General features: G+C 46.1%; 1 protein-coding gene across 2 annotated transcripts in view; it reads right to left on the reverse strand.

The window, feature by feature from the left end:
• Positions 1-24,791, reverse strand: part of LOC124795023 (neurotrimin-like) — a 388,376-nt gene that overhangs the window by 262,472 nt on the left and 101,113 nt on the right. For both annotated transcript variants that reach the window (XM_047258789.1, XM_047258790.1), the window contains exons 3-4: positions 20,713-20,841; positions 9,455-9,592 (exon numbers count right to left, since the gene is read on the reverse strand). In XM_047258789.1, coding sequence (XP_047114745.1) covers positions 9,455-9,592; positions 20,713-20,841 — 267 coding nt within the window. The remainder of the gene's footprint in view (positions 1-9,454; positions 9,593-20,712; positions 20,842-24,791) is intronic.

A 24,791-nucleotide genomic window follows, 5' to 3' on the forward strand; every position in this document is an offset into this window, starting at 1 on the left:
TAACATCTGTTCACGTAAATACGTACAAGATCTATGTGTCTCAACATCAAACAAAATTGAAAATTATTTCGTTATTTATACATTGAAGAGCCAATGAAACAGGTATAGGCATGCGCATTCAAATACAGATATATGAAAACAGGCAGAATATGGCGCTGCGGTCGGCAAAGCCTATATAAGACAAGGAGTGTCTAACGCAGTTGTTAGATCGGTTACTGCTGCTACAATGGCATCTTATCAAGATTTAAGTGAGTCTGAACATGGTGTTATAGTTGGCGCGCGAGCGATGGGACACAGCATCTCCGAGGTAGCGATGAAGTCGGGATTTTCCAGTACGACCATTTCACGAGTGTACCGTGAATATCAGAAATGCGGTAAAACATCACATCTCCGACATCGCTGCGGCCGGAAAAAGAACCTGCAAGAATGGGACCAACGACCACTGAAGAGAATCGTTCAACTTGACACAAGTGCGACGCTTCCGCAAATTGCTGCAGATTTCGATTTCAGTGCTCGGCCATCAACAAGAGGCAGCGTGCAAATCATTCAACGAAACATCATCTATATGGAAATTCGGAGCCGAAGGTCCACTCGTGTACCCTTGATGACTGCACGACGCAAAGCATTACGCCTCGCCTGGGCCTGTCAACACTGACACTGAACTGTTCATGACTGGAAACATGTTGCTTTGCCGGACGAGTCTTGTTTAGAAATTGTATCGAGCGGACGGACGTGTACGGATACGGAGATAACCTTATGAATCCAAGGACCCTGCATGCCAGCAGGGGGTTGTTCAAGCTGGTGGAAGCCCTGTAATGGTGCGGAGGGAGTGCAGTTGGAGTGATATGGGACCCCTGATAAGTGTAGATACGAGTCTGAAGGTGACACGTACGTAAGGATCCTGTGTGATCACCTGCATCCATTAGTCCATTGTGGATTCCGAAGGACTTGGACAATTCCAGCAGGACAATGCGACGCCCTACAGGTCCATAATTGCTACGGAGTGGCTCCAGGAACACTCTTCTGAGTTTAAACACTTCCGCTGGCCACCAATGTCCCCAGATATGAACATTATTGAGAATATCTGGGATGCCTTGCGACGTGCTGTCCAGAAGAGATCTCCACCTCCTCGTACTCTTATCGATTTATGTACAGCCCTGTAGGATTCATGGTGCCAGTTGCCTTCAGCACTACTTCAGACATTAGTCGAATCTATACTACGGCGTGATGCAGCACTTCTGCGTGCTCTCGGGGGCCCTACACGATATTAGGCAGGTGTACCAGTTTGTTTGGCTCTTCAGTGTATATGTGAAGATTTCCCCACTGTTCTACCCTGTAGAAGTTAAGTGAATGAAAGTACAAAAACTAAGCTGACATATAGATTTCTGTATCGCTAAAGTTGGCAGTTATCTTAATTTTAGATTCCTAAACCGAGGGAAAATTTACGATTTCAGTTGGCAACAATTCACGGTTCACGCAAGTTTGGTATTGTCAGAATATGATGTAAAACAGGGCATTTTGTACTTATTCTGAATGTGACATAGTGTTATACATTAACTATTGCACAAACTGCAAATTATGACTTCCTTTGAAGCAAATATGGAGTCTGTTCTAGATTCACTGAATGAGTTTCCTATTCCAAGTTTTTATTAACAGGTAACAGTGAAATTTTGAAACTTTCTGCCATGTATGCAGTTTTTATCTACTGTACTATCTACTAGCTACTTTTGCTAAAATAATTTCCATTTTCACAGAGAATTACCAATACAAATTTTGTGTTACGTAAGTTTATAAAGCGGAAGAACCTTCGCTTGTCATTCAACATTAAGGAAGACCTTCTGTTCAAGGTGTTTGGCTATTGTACTTAAAAACGAAAGCGAGTAAAGACCGATGAAAAAAGTAGAAATCCTAATAAACGTAAGTTCGGAAATGAATGCTTTCCCTGATAGGACATCTGCACAAGTTCAGTCATGCCAATGTTATAACGCAGATAACGTGTAAGGCCGCGATTATTTCGAAATACTGCAAGTGAGGCGTAAATTACAAAGCGATAAACTGCCCTCATTTGATGTTATCATTATGATGGATACCAAATTACTGGTAAATAGCGTTTCGGAAACAGGTGTGTCGGTCGTCACTCACCAATACAATGGCGTCGCAGATGACCCACTTGAAACCGCTGGATCTTTTTTTGAGGGATATTTAAAAGCTTTGTTTTATTCCATCCCTGCTGATAGCATCCATTGACTCCGAAAACGCATTGTGGATGGTTGTCAGCGCTGTCGGGAAACTGCTGGGATTTTTTAAATGTGTACTGGCATTTGTGAGGAGAGGTGCTGAAACCGAACCTCATGTGAACGGTGGCCATGCGGAACACTTTCTATGACGTGTTTGTCATCAAGTGCATATCTGCCATTTAAATCCTTCGTGGCGCTGTTACAAGGGGTCCATGTAGTCTGTCGTAATACGTCGCATCCGGACCTATGTTCAATAGCAACATTTTATATTAATACCTTCAACTGCTGGCGGCGTTCATATATATCAAATGCGTGCCCGAGCGGGACTCGAACCCGGGATCTCCTGCTTACATGACAGACGCTCTATCCATCTGAGCTACAGAGGGCACAGAGGATAGTGTGACTGCAGGGACAAGTCCGAAAGAACAGACACCATATCCATATAATATATAGTTCTGGCAATACCGGCCATGACCTTCTTCTTCTGTGCGGATGCATACATATTCCCCGAACTCTTACGGGACTTGGTGAGAATGTCTTCCACGAGTAATGAGTGTGTTGGGGTGGGACACTTCGAATGTAGTGTGTGCAATAAAAGGTGAGAATGTGGGTCTCGCGGGAGGCGTGCGCGAGCGTCTGCCATGTAAGCAAGAGATCCTGGGTTCGAGTCCCGGTCGGGGCACACATTTTCACCTGTCCCCGTTGATAAATATCAACACCCGTCGGCAACTGAAGGTATTAATTTAATTCTAATTTCGTTCTAGACAGCCGCAGGTCATCAATGGTGTCTGTTCTCTTGAACATGTCCGAAAGTGGTGGTGGTGGTTGTTGGGATGTTTAAGGGGGACTAAACAGCGAAGGTCATCAGTCCCCCATTCCAAAATCAGGCGAGCCGAAAATCTACGGAGCAGGTAAAAACCAAAGGGGGAGGAGACGTCCCCCCAGGCGCTAAAAGAACACAAATGCAGCAACAAACACTACAGACAAGAACAGGACAGAGGAACACCAGACAGAAAGAAACAGAAGAAAGGAGGATGGCCGGAGACTGGGTGACCGACCACGAGAAAAAAAAAAGGGAAAGAGTCAACCAACTGACGGCACACCAGAACAGCAACAGACACAAGGACAAAAGACATAGAAAGGGAAAGGCGCAGGACCTCCCTAAATCGCACCATAAAAAGGACGACTACGGATAAAATGTAAAACAGTGTCAGCCATGGAGGCATCGTCGGATAAAACAAAAGCCAAAGTGCCCGGGAGATTAAAAGATTGCCGGAGTGTGCGCAATCGAGGACACTCCAGCAAAATGTGGCCGACCGTCAGCCGGGACCCACACCGACACAAGGGGGGATCCTCCTGACGCAACAGATGGCCTTGCGTCAGGTATGTATGGCCGATGCGCAGCCGACACAGGACTACCGAGCCCCTGCGAGAAGCCCGCAGGGAGGAACGCCACACATCGGTCGTCCCCTTGACAGCCCGCAGTTTATTCGGGGCTGTCATGCCACGCCACTCAGCAGCCCACATCCCAAGCACCTTACGGCGCAACACCAGCTGCTGGTCGCGAGCCGTAAGGCCGATCTCCAAAGCCGGGGCGTCGATCGCCCCTTTGGCCAGCCTGTCTACACGTTCGTTCCCTGGGATGCCAACATGACCAGGCGTCCAAACCAAGACCGCCGAACGACCAGAACGGGCAATGGCGGAAACAGACTCCTAAATGGAGGACACCAGAGGAGAGGAGGGATAGCAGCGGTCGATGGCCTGAAGGCTGCTCAGGGAGTCACTGCAGATCACGATGGACCTACCTGAGCAGAAATGCATATGCTCAAGAGCGCGCAATATGGCCACCAGCTCTGCAGTAAAAATACTGCAGCCAGCCGGCAAGGAGCGCTGCTCAACATGGGCAGCATGAGCAAAAGAGTAGGCAGTGCGACCATCAACCAGGGAACCATCAGTGTAGACAGTCTCACAGTCCGAAAATGAGGCGAGGAGCGCAAGAAAACGGCGACGGAGGGCCACAGGCGGAACCGAGTCCTTGGGTCCCTGTGCCAAGTCCAGACGGACAGACGGCTGGGACAAACACCAGGGAGGCGTAGGTGCACGGACCCGGAAGGGAGGCGGAAGAGGGAATGAACCCAATTCCGACAGCAGGGACTGAACGCGGACAGCGACGGAAAGCCCAGACCTAGGTCGCCGTTCGGGCAGATGGAGGACCATGGCAGGGAAAAGCAGGCGACGATTGGGATGGCCTGGCGAGCAATGCACGTGGACAGCATAGTCGGCGAGCAGTCGATGGCGGCGAATCCGCAGCGGGGGAACCCCGGCCTCCACCAGTAGATTATCCACGGGTCTCGTACGAAAAGCGCCAGTTGCAAGCCGGACCCCACAGTGGTGTATGGGCTCTAACAACTTTAAGGGTGATGCAGACCCATAGGCCAGGCTCCCATAATCAAGCCGAGACTGCACAAGGGCTCTGTACAATCGCAGCAGCGTGCAGCGATCCGCACCCCAAGACGTGTGGCTAAGGCAGCAGAGGGCGTTGAGGTACCGCCAGCATTTTTGCTTCAGCTGAGTAATATGAGGAACCCATGTGAGCCGGGCATCAAACACGAGTCCCAAGAAGCGGCAAGTGTCCACCACTTCAAGCAGGTGGCCGTCGAGGTAAAGTTCAGGATGAGGGTGGACCGTCCGATGCCTGCTGAAGTGCATAACTCGAGTCTTGGCTGCAGAGAACTGAAAACCGTGAGTCAGAGCCCACGATGCTGCCTTCCGAATGGCTACCTGCAGCCTGCGTTCGGCGGCTCCTGTAGTCGTGGAGCTAAATGAGATGCAGAAGTCGTCGGCATACAAAGAAGGAGACACCAACGACCCCACGGCTGCAGCCAGACCATTAATGGCCACTAGAAATAAGGACACACTCAACACCGAGCCCTGCGGGACCCCATTTTCCTGTGTATAAGAAGAACTAGAGGCGGCACCGACTTGCACCCGGAAAGAGCGGTGCAATAGAAAGGTTTGAAGAAAAGCCGGGAGCCGACCACGAAGACCCCACTCATACAACGTGGCGAGGATGTGATGCCTCCATGTGGTGTCATACACCTTCCGCAGATCGAAAAATACAGCAACGAGATGCTGACGTCGGGCAAAGGCCGTACGAATAGCAGATTCCAGCCACACCAAATTGTCCATGGCAGACCGGCCCCGACGGAAGCCACCCTGGGATGGAGCGAGGAGACCGTGCGACTCACGGACCCAACACAAACGCCGCCCCACCATACGTTCGAGCAATTTGCACAAAACGTTGGTGAGGGTAATGGGACGATAGCTGTCCACCGCCAGTGGGTCCGCACCGGGCTTCAAGATGGGGACAATAACACCCTCTCGCCATTGCGACGGGAACACGCCTCGGCGAGGGCAGCGAGGAATTCCCTCTCGCTGAAAGGAGCATTGTATTTTTCAGAACGACGCGTGTGAAATGAGAACTGCATCCGCTCGGCTCGCTCCTTTAGAGAGCGAAAGGCGGGGGGATAAGATGCAGTCGCCGAGCTCGTCGCAAAGTGCGCGGCAAGCTGTTCAGCAATGGCGGCAGCGTCCGTGCAGACAGCGCCGTCCAAGGAGAGCCCAGGTACACCCATAGGGGTCTGGTATCCATAAATCCGCCGGATCCGGGACCACACGAGCGAGGGGGAGACACGGGAGCCCAAGGAGGAGACATACCGCTCCCAGCACTCCTGCTTACGCCGTGCAATAAGACGGCGGGCCAAGGCACGGAGCCTCTTAAAGGCGATGAGAGTCTCCAGAGACGGGTGCCGCCTATGACGCTGGAGAGCCCGCCGACGGTCGCGAATAGCCTCAGCAATCTCCGGCGACCACCAGGGTACAGCCTTCCTCCGAGGGAGTCCAGAAGAGTGGGGGATGGCAGCCTCGGCCGCCGAAATGATGGATGTGGTTAAGACACGGACCACCCCGTCAATGTCACCTTGGGGGGGGGGGGAGACTCAATGGTTGCAGCAGAAGTAAAAGCCGGCCAGTCAGCCCTGTGGAGAGCCCAGCGGGGTAGGCGCCCAGAAGAATGACACTGGGGCAGTGACAAATAGATGGGAAAATGGTCACTACCACAGAGGTCAGGATGCACTCGCCAGTGGAGGGATGGGACAAGTCCGGGGCTGCAAAGAGAGAGATCGATGGCCGAGAAAGAGCCATGGGCCACACTGAAATGCATGAGAGCACCGGTATTCAAGAGGCTAAGGTCGAGCTGAGCCAACACATGCTCCACGGCCCGACCGCGGTCATCAGAGACAGTCCCATCCCATAGAGGGTTGTGGGCATTGAAATCGCCTAGAAGCAGCAAAGGTGGCGGAAGTTGAGCCAGCAGTGCAGCCAAGACATGTCGGGGGAGCTCCCCATCCGGAGGAATGTAAACAGAGCAAACAGTAATAGCCAGCGAGAGCTCAACCCTGACAGCGACTGCCTCTAAAGGCGTCTGAAGGGGTACTGGCAAGCTACAGACAGAGTGGTGAACAAAAAGACAAACCCCACCTGACGCTCGTTGACAGGCAGCGCGGTTCTTATAGTATCCTCGATAACCGCGAAGGGCGGGGGTCCGCAGTGCCGGAAACCAAGTTTCCTGCAGAGCAATGCAGAGAACAGGGGAATCACTCAGAAGCATCCGGAGCTCAGGCAGGTGGCGGAAATAACCACCGCAGTTCCATTGGAGAATGGAAGCAGGAAGGGACTGGGAGGGCGTGAATGCGACTAAGAGGCAGACAGCGCCTCAGAGCCAACTGCCGCCACCGGGGGAGAGTCAGCTGAGTCCATAGGAGAGGCCCCCAAGGGTTCCGTGAGGGCGAGATCCGCGGCAGAGGCGAGGATCTCCACCTCATCCCCAGAGCCAGGACTAGGTACAGCAGGTGGTGCTGAAACCGCCGGAACGTCCTTCTTCTTGGACACATGCCGTTCCTTCTTCTCACGTCGGCCCTTAGGGTGAGAGGGCTGGGAGAGCTTCTCTGAAGGAGCGTCGGAGGCTGACGACGACGCAGAAGCCCTACGACCAGCAGGTGGCGGAACCTTCAGCCACTGGCTGACATCCGGCTGGGTAGGAGAAGAAACGGAGGAAGGGAGAGCCCTGAGGGACCCCTTCCGCGAGAGAGGAACCGGCGGAGGCAACGCCGGCGGAGAAGGAGGGGGAGGGATCGAGCCTCCCAGTTGTGGAGCAGATGTCACTCCCGAAGTAAGCGTGGGGGGAGCGACAGAAGAGGGTTGGCCCCCAACTGCTAAGGGGGCAACAGAGGAAGGCTTGCCCCCAGGCATGAGGGGGGCAGACAGAGATACACGGCCCTGGGGGCCCACTGAAGGCGGCACAGATGAGGCGACAACCGTCGCTCGCGTGGGCGACGATAACGTGGCTGCAGCATAGGATGTTCGAATGGAAGCAGGATACAACCTTTCATATTTCTGTTTAGCCTCTCGATAAGTAAGCCGGTCCAGGGTCTTAAATTCCATTATCTTCCGCTCCTTATGAAGAACGGGGCAATCCGGCGAGCATGGAGAGTGGTGCTCCCCACAGTTGACACATACAGGTGGAGGCGCACATGGAGAATCAGGAAGAGAGGGGCGTCCGCAATCTCGACATGTAGCGCTGGATGGGCAACGGGAGGACATATGCCCAAACTTCCAGCACTGGAAGCAGCGCATCGGGGGAGGCACGTATGGCTTGACGTCGCAACGGTAAACCATCACCTTGACCTTCTCGGGCAAGACATCACCCTCGAAGGCCAAGAGAAAGGCACCGGTGGCCACCCTGTTTGTCTTGGGTCCTCTATGTACACGACAGACAAAATGCACACCACGTCGTTCCAAGTCGGCTCTCAGCTCGTCATCGGATTGCAACAAGAGGTCACGATGGTAAATAATCCCCTGGACCATATTTAATCTACTGTGGGGAGTGACGGTAACAGGGACGTCACCCAGCTTATCACACAAGAGCAACGCTCGTGACTGGGCTGGGGAGGACGTCTTGGGGAGGATGGACCCATTCCTCATTTTTGACAACCCCGCCACTTCCCCAAACTTATCCTCCAGGTGTTCCACAAAAAACATAGGCTTCGTCGTAAGAAAGGAGTCACCATCAGTCCTGCTGCAGACAAGGTATTGCGGTACGTAAGGCTCCCGCTTGGCACTAGATCGGCGTCCCTCCCATGGCGCAGCCAATGAGGGGAACGTCTGAGGGTCATATTGCGCAGCATCAAAGTCGACTCTACCTCGCTTAGAGACGCTGGTGGCCGTGCGACCACCAGCTTGGTGTGATTTATTGCGCTTCATTGCGCCACATCCGCCCAGATGCCACCTACTCCGAATGAGGGCTCTCCCCAAGGGCGCCACCCAGCCAAAGCAACGGGTACCTGGCCGATATCCCATTGCCTGGAGTCCCCGTGCCCCAGACAAGATGGGCACATACTCCTTGGCATGCATGAGGAGGAAACAGCTCTGGCATCTGTAGTGCGATCCCTGCGTGGTCAGGGGGCTACCACCAAGAGGTTACATGACGACCCCACCACAACGGACTGGCTACCGTGCTGGATTTTAGGTGTTGAAAGGGTCCACAGTTGTCGTGGGCGCTAAGAAGAAGAGTGCGCAGAAGGCGAGAAGGAGACAACCCAGAAGATGTTGGGCGTAGTCCCCCCCCACACGACAATAGGTAACATGCAAGATGGTGGAGCATGATGGACCAACAGAAAAACACCACGTAAGGTGTCCTTCCCCAAATGGCACGCACTAACAACGGAAATTTGGAAAAAAATAGGTCAAACCCAAGAGGGGACCATCACAGAAGGCCGAAACGTTTGAGACTCCTTTTAGTCGCCTCTTACGACAGGCAGGAATACCGCGGGCCTATTCTTACCCCCGAACCCGCAGGGGGGATGTCCGAAAGAACAGACACCATATCCATATAAGTTTAATAGGGTTATTGGCTTCCTTCAGTGTCCTCTGCTCGCCCATTTAGTTTCTACCTCTAACCGTTCTGATGTTGAAGCATATCCTTAGAGTTCCTAAAACTAAGGGTAAAGTACTGCAAGCTATATGTGTGGTGCGTTATGTAGTGTAATGTGTTACAGATTAGATCAAGTACATCCGGTATTCTTCGACAGCAGTTTCCGGTAGTGTGCAGTATCTACGTTAGCATGATGGCTGGCGATATGGCTGCGCTGCTGACTGACCCTGAGCGATGATCTCGCCCTTCTCCCGCGTCCAGTAGTTGATGGACTTGGGGTAGGCCTCCGAATGGCACTCCAGGGTCATCTGCTGGCCCTCGTACGCGCCCACGAGCTGGTTCTGGATCCAGATCATCGGCGGAACTGCAACAGCCCAGCAGTAGTAAACAGGGACGTGAACACTGAAGGTTTGCAGATGAGAGAAGTGAACCGGAGTTCATGCAAAGTATACGAACAGTCTCACAGTAATGTTTGACATTAATTGAACATAACACAGGCAAAAGCTAACCTTATTTTACAACTATGGCCGCAGTATAAGATTTTCTGCCCTTACAGGCTGAACACCAATGGTGAGAGACAGTACTGATTTAAATTCCAAACAACCCATATTCCTGCCTCCGTTGGTCAACACTTGCATTTTGCACCTGAGGTATTTTATTGGCCAAGCATAGTGTTTTCGCATATGATGACCTACCCTGTTTTTCTGCTTTCTTATTAAACCGACCCTTTTATTAAACTATCTGCTACGTTTTTGTACAGATCATTGGTATGCACCTCATAGAATTTAGAGTGATTGTAAACCGATTGATGTGATTTCACTTTCTAGTGCGACGGTTTCTTTCAGTCACTGCTTTGAAGTTTTAACAAGTTGTTCATTACTTTTAAGTTATCGTTTGAATCCACTTGCGTGCCTGCATCTACTTTACAATGTAATATATAATTTCAAAATTTTGTCTTATCAAGATGCATCCTGTTAGCAATATCGTCCTCAGATAATGATCAATACTTTTAGTTCCTATTAAGAGAACTATATTGACTCTGAACTATGTACAAACCCCAGACATTTTGTTTCCTCACTCGCTGCTTTCACACAATGATTTCTTCCTGGTCTATGTTTCTCTCATGTTATTTGCATATTGCACGTGTTCTACTGACCAGATTTCTTTTCAGTTACGTGTATCGGTTATCGGTTCAATTTTGAATGTGTCACAATGTATCCTCCTCCTGCCTCCTTAGTTTGATGTGGAAACATTTCCCTTGTTCAGTTTTTTCTCAGTCCTAGATGAAAATGAAAAATTTCATTTTTCTTATTCTGTGTCCGATTTTTTCAAAGACCTCATGTTGCTGTACAAAAGTTTTCTCAATGTCATTTAGAAGGTAGCAAGATGATTTGTAAGCAGATGGTAGCGGCCACTATCGATTTAGTTTTCATGTTCTCCTAAACCACTTTAGCTACTTTCTCACAAAGTTAGAGCCTAAATTGAACCGTCCTCCTCTCCCCCGTCCCCAGATTTTCAAGGGACAGTAAACTCTTCCTTTCTCTCATATCTATTCTTGTTGAACAAATTAGTGTTTCCTGAGAAGATATTTTCTCTCTCTCTTAAAAAGAAAAAAAACTTACATTTCCGTGATGAAATTTTCTTTACCTCTTATTCAATCTGCTCTGCCAAAAACTCTACAGGAATATTTGGAAAATTAACATACACAGAATTTGGCATGCATTAAGGACATAGAAAAAGAACAGTTGCAGGTTAATGTAATATCATCATTCCTATGCTACGCGCTAGACTTAAATTTCGCCGTATATTTATGTATTGCACATGTTATCCTTTGTCGAGATTACGACTACGGCGAAATATGTACTGAATATTAGAGTCCGTTTCATCACAGAAACCAGGATTTGTCGGACGAAAATTGAGTTTTTGTACTCATTGCAGGTTATCTCAAATGATATCCCTTCATTCAACAGTACATTTTGCTTCAAATATTACTACTATAAGGTGTTATTGCACCTGTGATCCTCATAGGTAGTTTCTGGCCAAACTGAAAGAAAAACTGTTGTCCTCCGAGCGTTACTTTTACCCATTTCCATGAACAGGACATAAGTTATGTGTATTACCAATTCATATCTCGCTGAATCGTACTAAATTACACGTATAAAGTAAGATCTACATCTACATCTACATCCATACTCCGGAAGCCACCTGACGGTGTGTGGCGGAGGGTACCCTGAGTACCTCTATCGGTTCTCCCTTCTATTCCAGTTTCGTATTGTTCGTGGAAAGAAGGATTATCGGTATGCTTCTGTGTGGGCTCTAATCTCTCTGATTTTATCCTCATGGTCTCTTCGCGAGATATACGTAGGAGGGAGCAATATACTGCTTGACTCTTCGGTGAAGGTATGTTCTCCAAACTTTAACAAAAGCCCGTACCGAGCTACTGAGCGTCTCTCCTTCAGAGTCTTCCACTGGAGTTTATCTATCATCTACGTAACGCTTTCGCGATTACTAAATGATCCTGTAACGAAGCGCGCTGCTCTCCGTTGGATCTTCTCTATCTCTTCTATCAACCCTATCTGGTACGGATCCCACACTGCTGAGCAGTATTCAAGCAGTGGGCGAACAAGTGTACTGCAACCTACTTCCTTTGTTTTCGGATTGCATTTCCTTAGGATTCTTCCAATGAATCTGTCTGGCATCTGCTTTACCGACGATCAACTTTATATGATCATTCCATTTTAAATCACTCCTAATGCGTACTCCTAGATAATTTATGGAATTAACTGCTTCCAGTTGCTGACGTGCTATTTTGTATCTAAATGATAAGGGATCCTTCTTTCTATGTATTCGCAGCACATTACACTTGTCTACATTGAGATTGAATTGCCATTCCCTGTACCATGCGTCAATTCGCTGCAGATCCTCCTGCATTTCAGTACAATTTTCCATTGTTACAACCTCTCGATACACCACAGCATCATCCGCAAAAAGCTTCAGTGAACTTCCGATGTCATCCACAAGGTCATTTATGTATATTGTGAATATCAACGGTCCTATGACACTCCCATGCGGCACACCTGAAATCACTCTTACTTCGGAAGAGTTCTCTCCGTTGAGAATGACATGCTGCGTTCTGTTATCTAGGAACTCTTCAATCCAATCACACAATTGGTCTGATAGTCCATATGCTCTTACTTTGTTCATTAAACGGCTGTGGGGAAATGTATCGAACGCCTTGTAGAAGTCAAGAAACACGGCATCTACCTGTGAACCCGTGTCTATGGCCCTCTGAGTCTCGTGGACGAATAGCGCGAGCTGGGTTTCACACGACCGTCTTTTTCGAAACCCATGCTGATTCCTACAGAGTAGATTTCTCGTCTCCAGGAAAGTCATTATACTCGAACATAATACGTGTTCCAAAATTCTACAACTGATCGACGTTAGAGATATAGGTCTATAGTCCTTGCACATCTGTTCGACGTCCTTTCTTGAAAACGGGGATGACTTGTGCCCTTTTCCAATCCTTTGGAACGCTACGCTCTTCTAAAGACCTAAAAGTGCAAGTAAATCCACCAGTGGGCTTAATAGCAAAATATGTTGTAGTACTTTGACTCGCCTTGACGTCCTGGGTCCCGTGTTCGAAACCAGCCAATGCTTGAATTTTGAATAAAAATCATCAGTAAAGGTGGCCGAATACTTCCTGTATAAGGAATGACTCTCGTTATACCGAAGGCCTTGTAAAGTGGGCGGAGGTGCGGACAGAATTTTATGGCAACCTCTTGTCCTTGGGGTGGGAAACTGCCCCTAGAAGGCGGAAGAAATAACAATGAAAAATGGCATGAGAATGCAAAACGCAATGGAAACCGTTCATGTATATCCACACAATGTGTGTCCACAGGACATGTCGCGTGTGGCTGAAAAAGTGCTTTGATAATCTGTCCATCGGGAAAAATATCGATTTTATCCCCCATTCGGATCTCCGTGAGAGGACTGCCAAGGAGGAGGAGGGAGGGGGGCGGGGAATCCAAGAAAAAAACTGAGTAACTAACGAAAGGGGAACATATTACGAATCGGAACGTGGTTGCAAGAAGCTTAGCCTAGATATAGTTGTGGTCAGTGAAGTGAAATGAAAAGAAGATAAGGATTTCTGGTAAGACGAATATAGGGTAACGTCACCAGCAGCAGGATTCTTTCAGAATAAGAAAGTAAGGCGTAGAGTGTGCTACCGTAATCAGTTCAGGGATAGGGTTGTTTTCATCAGAATCGACAACAACCGAACGCTATACAGCAATAATGCAAGTATCCATTACGTTACAAGCAGAAGATGAAGATATAGAGAAAATAATTAGCCTTTTGAAAGAGTAATTCAGTTTGTGAAAGGAGAAGATAGTCTAACCATCATGGAGGATTGAAACGTGGTAGTAGAGGAAGGAAGAGAAGTAAGAGATGCGGGAGAGTATGGGCTTGAAGGTAGGAATGAGGGAGTTTAGAGACGTATTGGATTCTGCAATGAATTTCAGCTTGTTATATCGAACACACTATTCAAAAATTGTAAGAGAAGGTGGTCAGATATGACCTGAAGATATGGGAAGATTTCAGCTGGATTACATCATGGTCAGACAGAGATTCCGAAATTGGATATTGGGCTGTAAGGCGTGCTAAAGAGCGGGTACAGGTATGGATCACAATCTAGTAACGTTGAATATCATATTGAAGCTTAAGAGAACTGTCCGGAAAAAAATCAATGTTAAAAGAAGAGCGTTACGAAAATATTGAGGAATGATGAGATGAGTTGAAATTCTCTGAGGCTGTAGACACCGCGTAATGACTGCCACTGCAGGCATTCATTTGAAGAGGATGGACATTTCTAAAACTGCAGTCACGGAAGTTGGACTGATGAACACAGGTACAAGGAAAGTAACTACGAAGAAACTGTAACAGAAGAAATGCAGTAATTAATCGACGAAAGATAGAAACCCAAAAATGATCAGAGAATTTCAGGAGTAGAGAAATATGAATGAATTGAAGTGCAGAGGAAGTCAAGGATGAAAAATGTGAAGAAAACGATCAAGAAATGGGCGTCGGAAGGACTTAACCTGCTTACAGAAAAGTCAAAATACCTTTCTATAAAAACCAAGGACCTCAACGTTAAAAGTGCAGCAAGTATTTCACCCTTAAGGGCAGAGAAGAGAGCGGATAAGTGGAAAGAGCTAGCTGAAGACATCTGTGATGGGGATTACGTGGTTCAGAAAACAGAAATAGATATAGGGGATCCAGTGGTGGAGTCAGAATTTACCAGAGCTTTGGAAGACTTGTGATCAGATAATGCAGAAGGGATAGTCAACATTTCTTCGGAATATTAGAAATCATTGGGAAGCAGTGGCAGGTAAGCGACTATTCAGGTTGCTATCTAGAATCTGTGAGTTTGGAGACGTGCCATCAGACATTTGGAAAAATATCATCCAAGCAATCCCGAAGATAGCAAGAGCAGGTAAATGCGAGAACTATGGGACAATGGGCTTCACGACTCAAGCATTCAAGTTGCTAACAAGAATGTATCTAGAAGAATGGAAAAGGAAACTGAGGATCTCTAAGTTGTGGATCAGTTTGGCTTTCTAAGGATAAGGCTCCAACAGAGAAGCAGTTCTGACGTAGTGATTGATCACGTAAGTAAGACATACAAAACAAGACGCATTCATGGCATCTGTCGATCTAGAAAAAAAATTCAGCCATTGAAATGGTGTAAGATAATCGAAATTCTGAGGAAAATGGGAGTAAGCTATAAGGAAAAACGGATAATACATAATATGTACAAGAACCAAGAGGGAACAATAGAAAAGAAAATCAGGAAGAGTTACTCGGATTACAGAGGGTGTAAGATAGGGGCGTAATCTTCCATCACGTAGTTTTCAAACTATTCGTTGAAGTTCCTATGACGGAAATAAAGGAAATGTTCTAGAGTGGGATTATAATTTAGGTGAAAGAATGGTGGTGATAAAATTCGTCGTCGACGTTGGTATCCTCAGTAAAGGCGAAGAAGAATTACAGGATGAGTCGAATGGGATAAACAGTCTAATGAGTACAGAATACGGACTGAGAGTACACCAAAGAAAGACGAAAGTAATGCGTAGCAGAAATGAAATTAGCGATGAACGTATATAAAAACTGGGAACTACTTAGAAAACAAATCATGGTATTTTGTAATCTTGAAAGCAGATTAATGCATGATGATTGAAGCAAGGCTGGTATAAAATGCGGACTACAGCAGGAAAGAGGACATTCCTCGATAAAATAAATATAATAGTATCAAACGTATGCTTTAATTTGAGAAAGAAATTTCTGTGAATGTACATTTGTACCACACCATTGTATGGTAGCGAAACGCGGACTGCGGGAGAACTAGAACAGAAGTGAGTTGAAGCTTTTGTGATGTGCTACAGAAGAATGCTGAAAATCAGGTAGACTGATAAGGGTTGAGGAGGTTTTCCGCAGAATCGGCGAAGAAAGGAACATATAGAAAACGCTGACAAGAAGGGCAGGATGATAGGACGTGTGCCGAGACTCAGGCGAATAGCATCCATGATATTAGACCGAGCTATAGAGGGTAAAACTGTAGAAGGAGGAAGAGACTGGAATGCATCCAACAAATAACGAAGGACGTTCGGTGTACGCGGAAGACGATAGCACAAGAGAGAACTCTTGGAAGGCCGCCGGCCGATGCGACCGAGAGGTTCTAGGCGCTTCAGTCCGGAGCCGCGCTGCTGCTACGGTCGCAGGCTCGAATCCTGCCTCGGGCATAGAGGTGTATGATGTCCTTAGGTTAGTTAGGTTTAAGTAGGTAGCTCTAAGTCTAGGGGACTGATGACCTCAGATGTTAAGTCCCATAGTGCTCAGAGCCATTTGAACCATCTTGGAAGGCCGCATCAGATGTGTCAAAAGATTGACGATTCAATAAGAAAATTTTACTTTAGCGGCATTTAACAACGATTGATAAGTGATTACTACATACTCTGCAACCCTTCCCCTTTTGCGCTCCGTGCAGTGCAGAGAACATAGTTAATCATATACCTCTCTCTCTTCAGGCCCCCATCGCTCTGCTCCATGCCACAGTCAGCGGCGATATAACCTCTGATTTAGTGAGACCTATGTTGGGGCAGATAATGCATTGCTTGACTGATCTCCGAACGTGCACTCTCGGTACTTTAACACCAAAGCTCGCCGTGATCCACTACGCCTCTCGTGTAGCGCCTGCCACTAGAGTTTGACGAGCTCCCGCGCTGGCTTAATGGACCGTTGATTCAAGTCTGCGTGCTTAATTCATCCAGCCTGTTAATGGCACTGAACTGACGCAGAGTGCACAGAATCAAACGCACGCAGTGTTTCTACCCTATCGCGGATGAATTTCAGTACTTTAGAAACCTACCAAGGATTCATTGCAAATTTCACCTTATCCATAATTCCTAAATAGGAGAGAGGGACCATAGCCAATAGGAATATTACCATTTTCCACAGTACCGTCTGCTGTAATTCCATTATCAATTACAGGCATCCGGTCTCGACGATACACCTCGTCAGCACCAGGCCCTCTAAATACGAAGTGGCTGAATTTTCCAGAAAGACATTAATCGGACGTTGCGTGGTTGCTTGTTACAAGAGCTGGTGCGGATACCGGTTATTTTCACGTGTTTTCACGTGATACTTTATAACTGATATGTTTCGAGAAAATTCAGCCCTATGTGTTTATAGGATCTGATGATGACGATGCGTATCGTCGAAACCTATTTCCAGTAAATTAATAATGACGATAATGACATTACAGCTGACGTTAGTATTGAAAATTGTAATATCTGCGCAAATTATCCTATAAATAGTATTGTGTATTCTCTGTGCATTAAATCTTGCCGGTCGGATACTCCATCACATTTTGCGGTTGTGGTAATATAAGGTCGTTAAAATTTTCAAAGGTGATTTATGTAGACTGTAGACGTTAGGAGCCCAGTAACACCCCTTTAAGACAAGCTAGAAGCTATTTCACATATGATGCCTCTTTTTTGAGAGCACAGTACTAAGCTGGTCGTATTTCTTGAGGAAACTTTTGATGCAGTCACAAATCTGTTGTGATATTCTGTAAGATTTTAGTTTGCTTGCTAGGAGGCGAAACTGTATCGAATGACGTATAAAAGCCAAGGAGCGCAGTGCCATCCTGGGATTATATACTGGCTTCTGTACTTTATGGCCGATTGTGTTGCAGTCGCATCAATGACACAATATGACTACAGTTATCACTAACTCGTTCAGTAGAACAGTAGCGAGTCCAAAACTATTACGGAAGCCTTAGTTCTTGAATTGTACATAGTTGTGAAAAACGTATGAACGAAGATAACTTTCGAATGATGTGTCACTGTCAAGTAACACAAGAATACATAGAAAGAACTGTTGCCGCGCGGGATTAGCCGATCGCTCTAGGGCGCTGCAGTCATGGACTGTGCAGCTGGTCCCGGCGGAGGTTCGAGTCCTCCCTCGGGCATGGGTGTGTGTTTGTTCTTAGGATAATTTAGGTTAATTAGTGTGTAAGCTTAGGGACTGATGACCTTAGCAGTTAGTCCCATAAGATTTCACACACATTTGAACATTTTTTGAAAGAACTGTTACAGTATAATCAGACGGTAATTGGAAGAAATGAGCAGTGAGACGCACAGAAATGACGGTTTAATTCAAAGACAATAATTACACTGAATACACATCGATTTGTGATGGACTTTAAAAAAGACGGGACATGGCCCTTAATAGGATGTTGAACAGCAGGTGGCAGTGCATGCTCAGGAAGGTGCTCTCATCCTGCCCACAATGTTGTAAAGGCTTCTTGTGGTAGGATGTTCAATTCCGCTACCAGCGCTGTTGATCACTGCTGGAGGCTCGTGGGTGTTAGTGGACGTAAGGCAGTTCTTCTTCCCAAGGCACCCCAAGCGTGCTCGATGGCATTTGAGTCGCAGAAACGGCCAAGCCGGTACATTCACCGAACATCCCCTCGTCCCAGGAGCTCCTACACCTGCTCCCCTGAAAAGACGCCCAATAGGGAATATAGTGTTGCAATGACCTTGACCAGAGAGCGTACCTTGTCCAAAGATCTAAAGATCAGCAAGCCTAACATTATGTCCCCCCATTTGCAAATTTTCGGGCCGATTCCTCGGTTTGCTGTGCATCATCAAATTGGCATTTTTCCTGAAATTCCATTATCTCACGTGTTCCACTTCCGTAGCACTGTTTGAAGCTATGCAACCAAATGGTTCAAATGGCTCTGACCACTATGGGACTTAACATCTGAGGTCATCAGTCCCCAAGAACTTAGATCTACTTAAACCTAACTAACCTGAGGACATCACACACATCCATGCCCAAGGCAGGATTCGAACCTGCGACCATAGCAGTCGCGCGGTTCCGGACGGAAGCGCCTAGAATCGCTCGGCCACCGCGGCCGGCGCAGCGCAAGTGAAGTAGCTCTTGGAACGAAAGCATATTCTGCAAATGGACTAGCTTGCCCGTTCCCACCGACTTAAGTCCCATAGAGCACGTGTGGAATGCAGCGGGAAAACGTGCTGCAGCGCGCCTTCATGCACCAATGACCATCCAACTGTTGTGAACCGTGTTAGTGGATGAATGGAACGCCCCATCGCAAGAACTGTTTACTAACCTCGGGTCCCGGCTGGGAGCGCGTTGCAGAGAATGCACTGCTGCCCATGGTGATCACACACTCTATTAAGACCCATGTGCTGCCTTTTGGTAATGCCCAGGGGACAATCATTATTGGCGGCGACTTCGGTGCAACTATTGTCTTCGAACAAAAGAATCATTTCCGATCATCTCATTGTATATTTCTTTCATCTACCTTCTGTACTATACCGTATCAGATTTTCCTCTGAGTGGTCTGAGTTTCATCGAGCTATGTCACTTGGCAGTGACACATTATTCGAAAAATACTTACGTCCTGAAGTTTTGCACACCAGTGTACTGCTTCTAAATGCAACAGAATATATACACTACTGGCCATTAAAATTGCTACACCACGAAGATGACGCGCTACAGACGTGAAATTTAGCCGACAAGAAGAAGATGCTGTGATATGCAAATGATTAGCTTTTCAGAGCATTCACGCAAGGTTGACGCCGGTGGCGACACCTACAACGTGCTGACATAAGGAAAGTTTCCAATCGATTTCTCATACACAAGCAGCAGTTGATCGGCGTTGCCTGGTGAAACGTTCTTATGATGCCTCGTGTAAGGAGGAGAAATGCATACCATAACGTTTCCGACTTTGATAAAAGTCGGATTGTAGCCTATCGCGATTGCCGTTTATCGTATAGCGACATTGCTGCTCGCGTTGGTCGAGATCCAATGACTGTTAGCAGAGTATGGAATCGGTGGGTTCAGGAGGGTAATACGGAACGCCGTGCTGGATCCCAACGGCCTCGTATCACTAGCAGTCGAGATGACAGCCATCTTATCCGAATGGCTATAACGGATCTTACAGCCACGTCTCGATCCCTGAGTCAACAGATGGGGACGTTTGCAACACAACAACCATCTTCACGAACAGTTCGACAACGTTTGCAGCAGCATGGACTATCAGTTCGGAGACCATGGCTACGGTTACCCTTGACGCTGCATCACAGACAGGAGCGCCTGCGATGGTGTACTCAACGACGAACCTGGGTGCACGAATGGCAAAATGTCATTTTTTTCGGATGAATCCAGGTTCTGTTTACAGATTCATGAAGGTCACATCCATGTTTGGCGACATCGCGGTAAACGCAGATTGGAAGCATGTTTTCGTCATCGCCATACTGGCGTATCACCCGGCGTGATGGTCTGGGGTCCCACAGGTTAAACGTCTCGGTCACCTCTTGTTCTCATTGACGGCTCTTTCAACAGTGGACGTTACATTTCAGATGTGTTACGACCGATGGCTCTACCCTTCATTCGATCCCTGCGAAACCCTACATTTCAGCAGGATAATGCACGACCGCATGTTTCAGGTCCTGTACGGGCCTTTCTGGATACAGAAAATGTTCGACTGCTACCCTGGCCAGCACATTCTCCATATCTCTCACCAATTGAAAACGTCTGGTCAATGGTGGCCGAGCAACTGTCTCGTCACAATACGCCAGTCACTACCCTTGATGAAGTGTGGTATCGTGTTGAAGCTGCATGGGCAGCTGTACCTGTACACGCCATCCGTTTGACTCAATGCCCAGGCGCATCAAGGCCGTTATTACGGCCAGAGGTGGTTGTTCTGGGTACTTATTTCTCAGGCTCTATGCACCCAAACTGCGTGAAAATGTAATCACATGTCACTTCTAGTATAATGTATTTGTCCAATGAATACCCGTTTATGATCTGCGTTTCTTCTTGGTGTAGCAATGTTAATGTCCAGTAGTGTATTAAGAGACACATGCAGAGTAACGTAATTGGGGATGTGAGACTTACAGTGGACGATGAGCATGATGCGCTTGCTGACGCTGGGTGGGACGCCGTTGGAGGCGATGCACAGGTAGGCCCCCATGTGGAGCCGGTTGACACGCGTGATGTTGAACACGGGGCCCTCGACGCTCGTCACTGCAGCATCAATCCACAAGACATCGTGTAAATGTACACTCTCCCAAAGTGATTGAATGCAAATGAAACTCAATTTATAGCTGCTCTGGCGTGCAAGAATCTGCCGGACTTCCTGCTTGCAATGCTTTTACAATACTTTACGGATCGGTTAACAAGACACTTGTTGTACAATTTCATCGTTTTTCTTTATAACGTGTACCCACAATTCCCTTCGTAGATGCTGATGCTTATACCCAAAATTACAGAATTTTTTTCGTGCCTGTTATGCAAAAATAGTCTTTAATAGGAGTACTGCACAGTTACTGTATTGGTCACTAAATAAAAAGCCACCAGCTGATAAAGCAGTAGCATTATTGGTTGGTTGGTTTTGGGGGAAGGAGACCAGACAGCGAGGTCATCGGTCTCATCGGATTATGAAGGACGGGGAAGGAAGTCGGCCGTGCTCTTTGAAAGGAACCACCCCGGCATTTGCCTGGAGCGATTTAGGGAAAAAAAAGGAAAACATAAATCAGGATGGCCGGACGCGGGATTGAACCGTCGTCCTCCCGAATGCGAGTCAGTGATGGGTTTCGGGTAGAAACGATCATCAGATTGTCTGCTAACCAGTAATATATATATATATATATATATATATATATATATATATATATATATATAACAGAAAATGCAACTATAGGGTGTATGTACAAGATAATTAAACTACAAGTATAGGCAAACTAAAACAGCAGAAAAACACACTATGAACATCTTGGTGATCAAATATATAGTATGTAAAAAACAAATCTGTTGAGGAAAACTAAGAGGCTAGCTACAACGTAATTACCAGGAAGACAAGCCAATAGAGGGTGGTGATGGATGCGAAAGTACCACCACGAAGCGACAGAAGCAGGAATTCTTCTTCGTTGATCCATTATGGATCGTGGGACGACGGCTGGCATGAACTTCTTGATGCAATAATTTACCAACAGCCGTATGTATTGTAGAAATTTATTTTATTTTATGAACTTCTACGTGCTACCAGTTTCTGCATTACACGGATGCCATCTTCTGGCCCCGCTCGTCATAGTCGTAAAATCGCTATACACGGAAGGAGCCATACAACTGGATCCGTGAATCAAATCGTCCTGCAACAGCTCTTGGTGGTCAGGCGACACAGACTGAGGCGGTTTGCAAACATAAATGAAATAAAATAAATTTCTACAGTACATACGGCTGTTGGTAAATTATTACAGCAAGAAACAGGAATTATTTTTCTTTTTTATAAGAAGTGTAGTACACAAAATTAAATATTTACAAAAGTATACGAATGATGAATAATAAAATGAACGAAGAAAAGAAACTAAAAATTATATAAAAATATTGTCGCCAAAAAAGAGATACATATAAACTGACAGATAAATAGAATAAAAATTCCAGGAGAGGTACATAAATTCAAATCTTCATAAAATATTACATAAATAGAACAAATCAAGGAAAATTATTTTAAAAGGTACAATAAGTTATAAGTTAGAAAAACAGACGTAATCTAGGATGAGGAATCATGAAAGTCTATAGAAGAGATGTGTTTCTCATTAGCGAATATGAGCAAGTGCTCATAAATCCTCAGGTATGCATTTTAGAGCCCGTGTTTGCTGGATATTTTTTTCTTGTCTTAGTCCATACTAGCATCTCTGAAAGGTGCATACCATACATTCTTAGCAACACCTGTATCAGTATCTATTCCACTGTCAGAAGTATTGGAATGATTTTCGCTTGTAACTTTCGACTCATTCGTTCCCGAACCACAGGCCCTTAAACAAATTGATACATTTATCTATCTTTGAAAGTTCATAATATCATCACAATATTACCCTGCATATACATACATTTACAGTCGCCGGATCGTATTACTTTGACGCTCTGTATCGTCGTTGGATGATGTTTCCAGACGCTGTTCCTGGTTCCTAAGTAACACTTCATATACTGTGTCCCCTCAACAACCTTTTAAAGTATTTAACATGAATTGTGAAACGGCAGGGGTTCTAAAATGTTTCTATTTGCTGATGAAAAAGCTTGGTAGCGAAGGATTTTGAGTGTAACATAGGTAATGTGTCAAACAGTGCATTTCAAGACATAAGTTCGTGGCTTGCAGAAAATAACCTCATGCTAATAGCAGTACGGCTCAGTTTGTACAGTTTCCTATATACAATAAAACTAAAACTGAAAATATAATTAGATAGAATGGGCATATGATTAGTGTGGTTGAACAATTCAAATACCTAAGTGACCAAATAGATGGTAATGTGTCGTGGAATGACCTTGTTCAGCATCTTGTTAAAAAACTGAATGCTGCTATATGTACCACTAGAATGTTTGCTTATTTTAATTCGCTTATGACAGTATATTCTGGGTTAACTCTTCCCTTTCACCAAGGGAATTTTTCGCTTAGAAATGGATAAGTTCGCGATCCTCTTGTCCACACCATTCAGGGGTCTGGGAACCCTCACATTGGCCTCTCAATATATATCTTCTTTAATGTATGTTGTTAATAGCACAAGCTTGTTCCCAAGAATTAGCAACTTTCATTCTGTTAATACTAGGTGGAAACCCAATTTGCATTTGGATCGCGTGTCCTGACTCTTGTGGAGAAAGGTGTGCGGTGTTCTGCTGCATACATTTTAAAAAAACTACCACAAGAATTTAAGAAAAATCTTAGAGAAGTAATCCTCGCACTTTCATGTTCAAACAAGAATTTGCTCATGCCTTATTCCTTCTATTCTGTCGAGTAATTTCTGGAAAAATGAGCTATTTCCTCTGTTATATTGTTAAAAAAACGAACATATACTCAGGAGCTTGTCCTCTGCATAGGATTCGTGTAAATTTGATTGTTCTTTTATAACAATTCTGATGTTAATTTCATGTACTGCCTTTTTGCATAACCATATAAATGTGGTAGCGGTGTAAAATAACGCAATAATAGACAGTACTGAGCGAGGTGGCGCAGTGGTTAGCACGCTGGACTCGCGTTCGGGAAGACAACGGTTCAAACCAGCGTCCGGCCATCCTAATGTAGGTTTTCCGTGATTTCCCTCAATCGCTTGAGGCAAATGACGGGATGGTTCCTTTGAAAGGGCACGGCTGACTTGCTTCACCATTCTTCCCTAATCCGATGGGACCGATGACCTTGCTGTCTGATCCTCTCCCCCTCAAATCAACCAACGAAATAAAATACAGCGGTTTATCAAAAACATACTAAAAGAAATGGCGATATTACAAGTGATCCCGGATAGACATTTTGTCTACTCAAACAGTTTGGATGCCGTAGCACTGACTGTCCGTTCTTGGAAGACAGCTGGATCTCCGCTACTCCACACCGGAGTGAAGTCAAGGACTCCACCAGCACTCTTCATACTGCGTCTAACCGCATGCTACCTCCGCATCGAGTCTCACAGTTGGTGTCAGAGATGAAAACCGCTGATGTCAAATGCTGTCTCTGTGAATTTGTTACGATAATAGAGGCTTCAGACCACCTGCTGTTCAGCAGTTGTCAATGGCGGCATATGCTTCCGGGTATGAGGGGATGTTACAGGAAGCATAAAATATTCATAACATCTTTCGAGATACATAAACCAGGCATTGGCAAATGATAACACGCAAAGGGAAGCGTATTTTGCCGTATGATAAACATGCGGAACATTCTTATCCAGCTCACTGTACGAGGAACTACAGACTTTGAAAGGTCTCTGTTAGATTCCTTTCATACTATTTTGATCGATTTATTTTTGTTTACGTCATACATTTGCATCTCTAAATTTACTGTGGTATTTCTGAATTTATCTGGGAGGAGACTGAGGAGTGGAATATGTTATATTTACATATAAACACGAACAACTTGTCATACAACACTTTCAAGTACATTTTTATATGTAATTCTTATTATACAGATTTCCCTATGAAACCCACATCCGCCT

This window comes from Schistocerca piceifrons, chromosome 4 (genome assembly GCF_021461385.2).
Source record: "Schistocerca piceifrons isolate TAMUIC-IGC-003096 chromosome 4, iqSchPice1.1, whole genome shotgun sequence".
Classification (NCBI taxonomy): domain Eukaryota; kingdom Metazoa; phylum Arthropoda; class Insecta; order Orthoptera; family Acrididae; genus Schistocerca; species Schistocerca piceifrons.